We start from the raw sequence: 12,911 nt of genomic DNA on the forward strand, positions 1-12,911 counted from the left end.
GTAGCCAGGATACAACCATTTTACTTTCATACATAGTCACTTCTGCTTATAGAATTTCTTTTAAGTGGCAAATGATTCAGTGTTAATGTTTTGGGCTGATTGCCACTGGGCTTTTGCTGCACAAGTGACAAATGTCAGTCATTGCCACAAGTGAGGTTTCTGTACGTCAGGTCACTTAAACTTTTTAAAACCTCTATTTTCAGAAGATCAATCTGCTTTGAAAAATTGTGGCGCATTAAACTTGGTCTCTAAAGCTACGAAGTTTTAGTATAATTTTTGTTTAAAAAGTCCGTGCTCTATAGTTCTTGCTTAGTCTGTATTGTAAAGCCCTGTATTCTGTTTTACGACATTTAACTTTGACCACCACTAAGCAGACATTAAGAGGTTCTCACGCATTTGAATTCCGTAGCAGAACAATCGTATGCTGTGATGAGAAGTCTCTAACTCCTTCTCATCTTTCTTATATTAAAATGCACAAATAGAATAAAAGAGTCCAAGGAAATGCATTAAATTCGAGGCTGAGAGGAGGTGCGATTATTAGTTTTTCAGGATTTTTATGTGCAGAGGATTACCAGCTGCCTTTGTGTTCCTGCAAAATAGCTCTGTCTTGGAGAGCAATCGACAGGGAGGTTTCTGTGTAATTCCGAGTGATCCCTGTTTCTGCTGGGATCAGCCAAACCCTCTTCTGCGGCTCTTCCAGCATTAAAACCATGACGGCAGCTGCGCTCTGACCTGCACGAGAGGCAACTGCTGCAGCTGGATCCAGGCAGCGTTGTGTGCGCCCTGCACTAAGGACACAGAAGGAATAATTTTGGGCAGTGTCATTTTTGTATTAATTGAACTCCCTTCTGCATCAGTGGCTTCGTTGAGCTGTTAGGTTTGCCTGCAGCAGAACTCCTTGCTGTTGTTTAGCAAATGTTGCTTTGGTAGCCACTCGTGCAGATGACAGAAAGGTGGTTAAATATGTCGGTATAGACGTATAGTGTTCAGCCTGAGATTTTATGTATATAACAAAAATTCCTATTTGAATTGCGTAGTGAATATTCTGTGCCGACAGCAACTCTTTGGAGTAATGCAGGCTTTTTTCTCCATTAAAGAAGCTGAACCCTTTATTTATACACTAACTTTGCATTTTCTTTACTGCAGACCTGATTCTGTAAACCTTAAGTAAGGATTCATCAGGAATCAGCGGAATCGCTCACAGGAAAACACCTTTATGAAAAAGGGTTTGCAGGCTCAGGGTTTTTGCAGCAAAGGTTGTTATATGCTGTTTTTCTGTCTCTCTGATTCTATTCCTTAAACATCTAACGTACATGTCACTGAATGAAGGACAAACAAAGCACATATGGATCTATAGGTATTTTTAAAAATTTTTGGACAGTTATTGTAATGGTGCATCTCGCGGTAAATTGCTCCTGTGTTACCTCCTAGAGGGGGCTGCGTATAAGCGACAGATGAGAGGATTCCTGTCGAAGAGAACTGAGTATTCCCATTTTCCGTGATGTCCAGGAAATGATTTTACCCGCAGCTGTGGGAAGTTGCTAGGGAACAGTGCTAACTCATGTTCGCTGATGGGTCTTCGTTAGCGCTGCCGAGGTAATCTTCGCTTTCCTGCTCAGTGATGCTGCTGTGTCATTTTGCATTAGGATGTGATTTGGAAATACCTCAGAACTGTCCTGCTGGAGAAGTTTGAAACAAACTTTGTAATGAACTTGTTTACATCACTTTGAAGCACCAAACCCTTCCCCGTGTCTCCCGAGGTGTCACCGTGAAGAATGGGAAGGGCAGGTGGGGTGTCACGCCCTGGGGTGCGGGAGGTGACCCCGCACTGGGAGGAGCATCGGGCTCACCAGCATTTGTGCAGTTTATTCTCTCCAGGAGAGGACATGAATGTTTTTGGAGATTCTTTTGAGGTAAACATAGCATCTGCATTTATTATATTATGATTGCTAATACATTTTATCCTCAGCCTTGAAGCATTTGCTTTAAGCTGTGTGCTCCTTTTCACTGAACATCAGAGATCTACTAGTGACATTGAAGGGAGCTTGGGCAGTGGCTGTTGATCTGCTTGATAAGTCAAAATGTTGGTAGTTTTGACTGCTAGCAGCATCTCTCCATTGCAAAAAGCTGATTATCCAGGTCACAGCTCTGGAGTATCTGCATCCTTCAACAATTATGTCTGATTGTATGACTTACAAACAAAAAGATCCTGCACCAGGCACTGCTTTGCAAGTAAAACCAAAGTAGTCGCCTCACCAACCCCATTGCTTCTTGGTATATATAGAGAATGTGTAACTGTGTTCCTGCGGCTGCAGCTGTTGGGTTTGGAAGACTTGCACAGCACGGTCCATCAGCCTTCTCCTCTTTATTCACTGTGCTCCTAATGTTCTCAGCCACTTTAAGTGAATCCAGAAGAACTTCTCCCCTTGTCTCTTGCCCACTCAGCATAAAAATATATGTATGCAGACGTAAATGCACACCTATAAATGTTCGTACAGCATTTAAAGATGTTTCATTGTGCTGTGCTCTGTTTTACTCCACCTGCAATCTGTAACAGAAATCCTTGGTTACACTCATCTTGGCTTCTAGATGGTTCTCTGGGTGAGAACCACATGCCTGTGGAGTGGTAGCTGTTTTCCTACCATTTTTTCACCTGTGAAATGAGGCAAATGGCACTCTAGTGTTAGTGCACACAGTCCCCTGCGCTGTGCTTTGTTTTTCCTATGCTTTCGTAAATCTAAGGCTAATATAAAGAATTGTTTGCGCAGGCTGCGGTGTAGCAGCTCTGCTGATGTTTGGCCAGGAAAGGAAGGGATGCGTTGCATTGTTTTCTTTTTACCAGCAGTTTAGAAAGGGATATTTCAGACCCTGCATCATATTTTTGCATTTATTTTAGAAGCAGTAGTTGGAAACAGTACACAGGGCTCCAAACCACTTTAAATCAGCAGGCAGCACTATTTATCTTTGTCTTTCATTTCTGTAAACAAACACCTGCCTTCACACCCTTGAATACATAAATATTTTGTCTTGTTTAGTGTCGTTGCCCATTATTGCCCAATTATCTGTTGCTGTACAGCTGGGAGAGGTGACAGTCAGTCAGTGCTGTGTTGCAACACTGTGTTTGCTGTGAAAAGAGGTCGTGGATTTACCTCCTCACCTTGACCTTGAGCTATCAACATAAGACAGTATCTCTCTTAAACATCTCTGTGTTTGTTTCATAATTTGTATTGAGATACGGCCATGGGCAGGAGCACCAGCTTGTCTCTTAACACAATAATGCCTCCTTAGACCATCACTAACATTGTCGTTTCTTGCAGTGGTGTCTTATCTATCATATCACTGGGATTTGGATGAAAAACCTGCTTCTGACTTTCCCTTCCCTCTGGGAGTCGCAAGGCGCTGGGTCCCTGGGGCACAGTGCTGCTCACGTTACTCACGTCACTCCAGAGCTTGGCTTCCTCAGCTCTAATTCGGGGCATTTTCTAATCCCCAGAGATGCAGTTGTGCACACCACGAAGGGCTCTGCTGCCCCTGAGGATCGGGCCCTCCCGTGGCTTGTTTAGTAAGTGAACAGAGATCAGAGCTACAAACTCTGCGTTTGTTTCTGCTTTCAATTGATTTGTATGCGTTCTTTCCTTTTAATTCTCCAGAGACTTGTGCATTTTACATCTTGCAAAACATGGTTTTAATAAGGACTTTCTTTTTGAAAGTCACAGGAATAACATCTAATCTGTGTGTGGAGTACGTGCATATGTACACATATATATATGTGTATATATATATATATATGCACTATGTGCATGCACAGAAACTATAAGTGCAGTAGGCAATTTTGTTAAGTCCAAGAGGTACGTATTACAAAGGTATCCATTTTATTTAATTCCTGATATGCACAATTCAGCTTTATGAAGCCTAAATAGGTCTTGTGCCCTTTTGCTAATTAAATTTTGTTATAAATCTACCTGGGCTGTATTTTTGTAATATCTCCATTTGGAGGAGTGTGGTTTAGTGTCTGGGTGGAATGGTTTTTCCTCCTGAAATGTTAATTAGATGGAGAACTTGTTATGCTTTGGAAAAACTGCATTGCAAACCCATAGATAAACAGATTGATTTAATTTTAATCTGCTTTCATGGTGATGCATAATGATAACTGGTTTCTGTCTCACAGGGCTGAAAACCACAGACCTTAATAAGAGTCTGTGGGTATATTATACAGCTTTAAATAGCTTATGTTGTGCTAGACCGCTCTCCATAAATTATTCTAACTCTATCAGTATCTCAGGGACTCCCGATTCTCTTCTGCTGTGGATTTTCAATCAGTGAAACTATTAGTGTAATCTGAAGAAACTTCGAGGCATCTTCTCTGAAAACAACTGACAACACTGGTTTGTACATGAAGTATTCAATGGGGAAAACAAAACAAAAAGAGCTTTATAGAAGCCAGCTCTGCACATTAAATCCTGGCATCCAAATCCTGTCTTTTATAAGCCATGCCAAAATTGATTATGAAATTAAAAGCCAGACACTCGGATGGTTAGTATGAAGTCTATTACTACATGACCTAATTTTTGTGATACGTCATTCCTGTTGCACTGAGAAAGCTGCAGCTTGGTTTAGTCAGTTATTGGTTAAGTGGACCCTGCTCAAATACAGTTCCTTCCATTGACAGAGTTCCAAATATGAAGGCTTGCTCCTCGTAGGGAAAGCATTTGTTTAACAGTCTTTATTTCTTCACAGGTTTGCGATAGATACAAATCCAGAGAGCCTTTGTACCCTTGGTTTTCATCCACTCACTGCAAATAAGCTTTAGGTCTAACAAAAGCAGACTGAGCTCTGCCTGTTTTCTCAACGAGACACATTTCATTTTTGACTGATTTTCAAAGAGGTGAATCTCTTTCGGGCTCAAATTCTGTCCTATATTAGCCATAAAACCCAATGAAACTACAGAGGGATGGAAGAAGAAGAGTGTGGCCTTAAGTTTAGCATCACTCTAATGTTGTACCTAAAATGAGAAGTGGAAATGCTGGGGACACAAATTCCAACCAGTCCTTCTTACACCTCTGGGAGGGGATGGAGATGAAACATCGAGATGGAAATGTCAGACTAAAGGGTTCTGGTATCAAAAAGGTTTTATTTATGCGATGTGCAGCAACAGAATTACTTGAGGTCCTTGAGGTCCATTTTAACTCACATTTTGCCTGTCTTTGCTTTCAGAAGCCTCTCCTACAACTATTATTGCTGTCACAGTCCAAAGGTGGTGAATATTAGTAAAATGAACACAGCTGTCCTGCACAGCTACACACCACTTTGGTCTCTCTCCATTTGTGGGTTAAGATGAGGGTCTGGGCAGGAAAAAATACTGCAGATAAACAGAAATAGAAACCCCCTTAAGTTATTCATGAAGTGCTTTGGGGAGATTTGGTGACAAGGCAAATTCAGAAGCTCTCGAAAACCTACCCCTCTGCGCACCATTTATCTGCCACCTTCTAGTCTCCCCTCGTAACACGTTGGTAGCCAGTGGTAGCACCTGTGTTACCAGCCTCCCTTTTCTTTGTATTCCTTTGATGTTGAACGTAGCTCACTTGCTCAGAAGCAGCATGAAAGGTTCTCGCAGATCTTTGCCCTGAGTGCTCACAGTAATAGAAAACTAGATTCAATGTCATGGGTGTAAACCACCTTTATTTAGAGCTGCTTAGGGGTTAGATTCTCTGTTTATTTGCACTTTGTTTTGAAATGGAGGGATGTGTGATATTTGTATGCTGCATGCGGGACATTGTCAGGAATAAAAGGTGGAGGGGGTCTTGCCCGTGGCTGAGTATCCGCGTCTTTGGCACCTTCCTTGTCTTTGATCTCCTGCACGTCTGGAGGGTGAATTTGTGCGTGTGTGTGCTCTCTTGCTCTTTCCCTTCCCTGCGGTGCTTCAAACCAGACACTCTGTTGACATTGTACCATGGCACTTAGCAGCACACATGCTGCAACGCTGGTATTTTCACCAGCCAGCTGTTCCACTTTATCCAACACTTAAGTAACGATTTCACAGCCATTACCAGCCTGCAGTAATGACATGGGCTGAGAGCTGAGCGCTAACTGGTTGTAAACTGCAAAAACTGGGAGATGCTAAAACAGACACTTTGATAAATGAGAAAGGACATTGCCTGCATTTTAATTGGTCAAGTTGAAGCCTCTTTTATCACTAGAGTAAATATAGTGTTTACCGGGTCATGAGACAGAATTGGGAATCGCTATCTCTATGCACTTAGGAAATGTATTTCCTTGATTTCAGGTGTGATGTATTGATTCGGGGAGTTCCTTCCATGTTTTTTACTCTCTCCCTTCCCTCAATTTGTACCCTGTCAGCACTGACAGGTTTCAGGAATCAGGGGCTCCCACGGGCTTTGTTTGCCATGATTGATTTGGTGCAAGGGCTGAGCTGCTTATGAGTCTCAGTAGCCAATATGCTGCACTGAGAGCAGCGATCCAGGAGTAAATAACAGCTTGTAGAAATGCCCATGAAAGCATTTAGTTGGATAGGCTCCTTGCTCGAAAAAACCCCACAACAACCTAAAACCAGCCACGATTGCAATATTAATAAGTCTTTTCCTTCCTCCTCTTTTCCAAAGGAGAATCTGGCCCAAAGTGAAGTCTTGGGCATAAAATACTCGAATAACTTTACTTGCTGCTGCCCAGCCACGCTGTTTTAAGCAGAGCTCTTGTGCTTAGACCGTTACCTGTGAAACAGCTTTGTCACGCGCTCTTTCCGTGTTGCGGTGGAGCGCTGTGAGCCGGCTGAACTGTGGCTGAACCGCGCGGCCGCGCCGGAGCGCTCGGAGCAGCCGCGGGGTCGGACCCGCTCGCCCTGTGCAGCCAGGCAATTCAATAAAGCGCATTTGCAGCAAAGTAATTGAGCCCTGACGGCAGTCAGAGTGTTTTCACCTCAGGTATCTTCGGTTTTATCTGCTGACAAATAACATACCTTCGCTTATTATTAACCCTGTTTCATCCAGGTCATTCTTTGGTAATTGCGAAGTGCTACTGCTATTGGAAATAGGGAGAAGAAAATTCTGCAAATCTCAAGAGTGGCAAACGCAGCATCGAGACACACTAGAGGGAAAAACAACTCCTGGGATTGGGGAATCGAAGCTTTTGTGATAATTCTAGAAGTGTGTTTAACTAATTCTTCAAAAAGAGTTCCTAACCTCTCATTCTGTAGAAAACAACAATCTTGTTGTGATATTGTTTTCAATAAAATTAGGGGTTTGGAGCTTTTAACAGATGACTAAATTAGACCTTAACAACAGCTCTTCTAAGAAATCTTGATCCATAGACTGCACTTACCCGAGGAGTGTACGCAAGGATCCGCGTTTGTTTGGAAACATTAGTGCAGGATGGCAGTTTGTCGTTGTATAAAGTGAATGGCAGGATAAACGAACTCAGCTTGTTTTTCTGGTTTTGTGTCCATTTTTTTTCTGGTTTACCTCATCACTGGTATTTCCAAAGGGTTCCGGATGGAAAATAAGAGGGCGGTCCTTGTATGTCCATGTTCATACAGTTATTGTAATCTGGTTTTTAATGCATTTTAAAATACAAGTGAGAAATGTAATCGATTTTTGGTTTGTGGCTGTTGATTTAGCAGCACGGAGGCCCTGCACAGCTTTCTGGGTTAAGGTGAGGCTGTGGCACACATGCCAGCAGAGCCAGGGCAGACTGTGCTATGGCCTAAGGCTGGCTTTTGGTTTTGTTTCTTCTTGATTCTCTACCAGTTTCGTTAATAAAACATATAAAAACATAGCTGTTGTTGAGTCAATATAATCTTGTTGTATAGCAAATATAGTCTTTTCCTTGTAATACTGTCAAACTCTAACGAGCGGTAGTGTTTTCTGCGGGGTGGTAATAATGAAGAAATAAGTAACAGATCAAGCTGACATTTTGCATCTAATTGGTGAATTATCCTCCTGTCCTCCCAGGGCAAAGGTGAAGAAAGGTGTGAACGTTTTCAGTGTCAGAGCCAGCAGCCCCTACTTATGGGACATCAGAGAGAACGTGGATTACGCCGGGAAATATGCGCCAGCTGTTATTGTTTGCCAGAGGAAATCTGCCGCCTCTGAAAACAGGTAGGGCATTGCCAGCACTCTGGCTTTTCATAACTGACGGCTGTTTTTCCTTTTCAAAGCGTTTTGCTGTGATTTTAATAAGTTTTATTATAGCGCAGGATGAAAGTGCTTTTGGGAAAGCTGGGGCTGTCTTTATTTTATAGCGCTTCGCTAGCTGTGCCGCGTGGACTTGGAACAAAATGTTATTCAATCATAATACTTCAAGGAAGTTAAAACTAGAAGAAAATATTGTTTTCCCATGGTATTTAGAAGAATATATGTAATCTCTTAGAATTAGGTCGTGACTAGTTTAGTCTCTTCACCTTATTTGCTGCCAGGCATTGTAGCAGAGGGTAATTATAGGGCTGTTTGTGGCGCAGTTTTTTGGTTTGGTGGTTGTGTGTTTGTTTTAGCCAGAAAAAAATGAAACTTTATTCTGGGTGTCAAACTGATGTTTTTGGTGGCGATATTTATGTGGATTTTTAATCTGCAGAAGAGAATAGATTTTCCATTCCCATTGTGGAACAACTTGGCACACTGACCTGTCTTAAACAGCCTTTGTCTGAAAGGTGGATGTTCCTTTTCTAATCGTAACTAATTGCTTTAATGAATGCATTTTTATGTAATTTGCTGCTTCGTGTTCATTGTTGCTGGAACTGTAGGTCAAGTTTATATTCATATTTATAAGGATCTGCCTGCCTGCCTGTGCATTGTGTTTGGTATTGCTGTTAGAAAACGTATGATGTGGACGTCCTGTGCTGTGATTTACTTCTGGAATTTACAAAATCTTATAGGCTTTGAGGATTTACTGTGGGGTTTAGAATTTCTAAATAAATACCCTCTGAGTCTAATAACTGGGAAGTTTCATGTCTTTGCAATCTGTGAACAAAAGAGGAAGGGAAGAATTTCCCTTCATAATCATGACCTGAAACACTTTCTCCTCATTATAACTCAGATTCTAGACAATTTCTGTGCTACAGTATCCTGAATTTTCTCATCTGAACCGTATATTGCCTTGTGCCTGGCTGGATTTCATTGGTCAAAGCAGTGAAGTGTATGTATGCCACGGTCAGAGCTTGTGCTGCCCAGCACGGGCTGTCCGGCGGATGCTTTAACATCCCAGTTCAGAGCTATTTGAAGGCAGCGTGTGAATATTTCCATTGACTGAAATGGGCACTGGATCAGAATGAAAGATTATTTCAATGAGTTTTCCATCACACTTTACTTCGTTGGGTCCATACAGAGCATTTGCCTGGTTTCTCTTCCTCATCAGGAAAATATAATGTGACCTCAAGGGTGAACTGGAGCTTGGCAACTTATTTCCCTTCCCTATTCATCATTCAGTGGCAAACCTTCAAAATGACCCCTTGCACACAGGAAAAGAAATCCTTATGTCACCTTTGATGCAGTGGTTGTGGTTTCTGTATACTTTGACATGCTGAGTGTAAGCATTGCTTCATGTTTATTAGAAGTGTGAGCTCATACACATATTAGGGTTTCTTTTCTTCAAGTGAGGACAAGGTGTTTGTGTAACTCTCTCAGAAATTCTGGTTCGACTTACTCTGAGTTCCCAGCTGCGACTTTGTGGTTTTCTCCCTTTTGAGAACTCGTTCCTCATCGTTTGTAAACAAATGTAAAATATTTGCAATGTCTTATTCAGTATGTTGTGTTCCTCATTAAATTGAGTCATATCTGGCTTGCTATTCATTTTAGGAAGTTAGATGAAGGATTAGATGGGGAAAGAGAATGCGCTCAATGCTTCTTGGGAACCAGTTTTTTTCCTTACCTTGTCATGTTTGATGTCACTGGAAATGCACAATGGGTAACAGCTAAATATTGGTGTTTCTTGCCTGATTGTTTGCCTCCATAGCTCATTTAGAAATTCAACAAACTCTGTTTGCATATTGTTTAATGACTCTTAGACATCAGATATCTGATCACGTGAATGCAAAGGTGGCAATGTTAATTAACTAAAGATTCGAGACTTTTGTGTTTCTGATAGTTTTACATGGATCAGAAAATCATGTTAATAAAGCTAATGTACCGTGACAGGTGTAATTTCCTGGACTGAGGAGGCGCTAGTGCAAGGCCCACACCCAGCCAGGGTGCCCGAGCATTTCTTTATCAGAGTCTGAAATATATCAGTCATTTTATTTGGAGAGGTTTTGGCACCAAAAGCTTATTGTAACAGGATTAACATATAAATATTATCACAGCCAGCAGGGTGTTTTAGAATGAATATTAACAGCAAATATTATGAGTCTGTATGAGAATAACTAATTAAGCCCATCTGTCAAATATGATTAGAAGTTCTCAGTGCCTTGCTTATTATGGACTTGTGACAGTGTTCCAGATTAATGGTGAAGCAATTATAAAGTTCTTCCCGATTCTTCTGATTTCATTCTCGGGCAATAACAATTTTGTAACACTCTAAATCCTGACCCATGAGATTATCAGATGGGTTTACTACTACTAGTAGCGTCCATACAGCACTTCTGTTCTCTGAGCAGCATCTATCTTCCAGCCTTCTCTTGTCATGTAAGTGACCAAAAAGTGTGATGGGACTTGACCACTGGCTTAGAAATGTGACTTTGGAAACACTTAAGTGCTGATTGAATCAGGGAGATACATCTTAATATGTGCCATCCTTTGCTTATTTGCTTTGGAAGTTGGCTGATCTTTCCTTTTCTTACTTCCTCGTGTAGTGAGGTGATGAGATTAAAAGATCAAGCATATTCAGAATGTTTTCTTGGGTTAGTGCTGTTTCTTATTGTACCTGAAACTGAGCATCTCTGCTGCACTAGTGATGACGGAGAACAGCGCGGAGTGCAAGCTGTGGATTCCTGTCTGCTCCCCTGTGTCTCCGTGGGACAGGAGCACAACAGGTGCGATGGGCTTGGAAAATGAGACTGGAGCACAACAGGTGCGATGGGCTTGGAAAATGAGACTGGAGCACAACAGGTGCGATGGGCTTGGAAAATGACTGAGGTGGGAAAAGATGCAGATAGTGTTGGATTTTCCTCGTCTACAAAACGCGATTGGTAGCGCTTTCCTGTACCCGTAGCTGCTGTGGAGACATTAAGCAAGATGCTCTGATATGACACTGGTGGATGTCATGATCCTCTTGTAATATTTTATTCATGTTTAGAGTTTTGGGTACAAATGTTTGTTGTTCCATTGGAGAATACATTATTGTGCTTATGGCAGGAATGAGGCCATTGATTCGAGCAAATGCAAAACGATTGTAGACGAAGCTTGGTCATTTCTGAGTAGAACCTTAGTGTCTGGATTTGAGCGTTTACTGCCTTATCTCCAAATGTATTTGAACTAGATCATGGGTAAACCTTGCTCAGCGATTTCCTTGCTATGCTTGTTGTTGGAAATGTTACAAAGATAGCACTTCTTGTGATGCTTTCCCGCTTGTGCTTTTGGGGTCCAGTTTTATAGCACTGAAGGGGTCATTGGCTTACGCTGCATGAAACCAGATGCTGGTCCTGCTATTAGCAGAGAAACTTATATTCATTTTGAACTATGAGTGATTAAATCAGTCCTTGATAATATTGACATAGTAAGAGACAATGAAAGTATTTTCTGGGTTGTATCTCTCATTTGTTCTTGTGTATCTCCTTTTTCATGATACCATATTTCAATGCTTAATTTTCTTAACACTTTTATAATACAAGAAATTAACTTGACATCAGATAATAACAGGGGACAGGAAACTGTATGGCAGCATTGCCATTGCTTTTCCAACACAGTACTTTTTATTACAGTTATGCCATTATCCTTGGTGCCCTATATTTCTCATTTTCAAATCTAGTTATTTAACATTTAGCTTTCCTTTTGTAACAGTATCATTGTCTTATGTGTTACATCTGCCAATACATTAGATAGACTCTCAGGAGTGCTATAATCCTAAAATGCTTCTGAAGCAACAGAGATGACATAAATAACAGCCTAATAGCCACAATAATTATATTAAGTCTCTTGTTGGTGTTCATCAAAATGCTTCATAAAAATAGTTTTATGGTTTAGATCACCATTATTTTTTTTCCTTGCTATTAATGTGCTCATGTGACTTTACCAACCAGAGGTATATTACTGCTTGGAAAGGGAATTTTCTGCTCAGTGGAATTACAGAAAAGATGTGTAATGAAGCAAAAAGAAATTCCAGTGTATTTTATCCCATCACAACATGTGTGAATCACATGAGCTTCAGTTTATCATCATGAAACAAAGGCAAGAAAAAGGGAGAGGGAGGAATAACTCATATGTGGCTCAAAATTACTTTCTGAGAATAATGACTCAGCCCTCGGCCTTGAAATCTAGTTATTCACTCAGCATCATTGCTGCTGATATAATACATTAAGTTATGTAATATTGGGCATATATAATAGGTTAATTTAATTCTGAAATACCAGTTTACCTCCATTTATACTTCCTAGGCATATGGGTGATGATCGGCTGTAAGTATATTTATCCTGTGTAGATTTAGAGTTTCATGCTGTGTACTGTTTGGGTTTTTCTTTACCTTCCTGTGATTTTTGAAGCCTCCAGGGTTCTAAGACTCTCTACGTTGTGATGATGTGAAAGTACTAAACAGCTCAGAAGTCGTGTTTACATTCCACCGTTTGAAAGCACTTAGACACAAACTTCTACTTCTCATTTGAAAACTTAGATGAGAACGCTTTGAGGTGTTGAGGCAAAATAGATTTGTGTGAACCAAGCCTTAGTGCATCATTCTTTTACATGCTGACCCACTTTTTTCATTTTTTTAAAAAGAGAACTATTTTATTTATCAAGAAATGCAGAATCTCTCTT

General features: G+C 40.9%; 1 protein-coding gene across 1 annotated transcript in view; it reads left to right on the forward strand.

Annotated features, from left to right (window-relative positions):
• TMEM132D (transmembrane protein 132D) overlaps positions 1-12,911 on the forward strand; it is a gene marked incomplete at both ends in the record, with an annotated part of 200,627 nt that overhangs the window by 65,228 nt on the left and 122,488 nt on the right. Inside the window, one exon of the mRNA XM_082066324.1 lies at positions 7,965-8,111. Coding sequence (XP_081922450.1) covers positions 7,965-8,111 — 147 coding nt within the window. The remainder of the gene's footprint in view (positions 1-7,964; positions 8,112-12,911) is intronic.

This window comes from Streptopelia decaocto, assembly GCF_964273445.1.
Source record: "Streptopelia decaocto genome assembly, chromosome: 15".
NCBI classification, from domain to species: Eukaryota; Metazoa; Chordata; class Aves; order Columbiformes; family Columbidae; genus Streptopelia; species Streptopelia decaocto.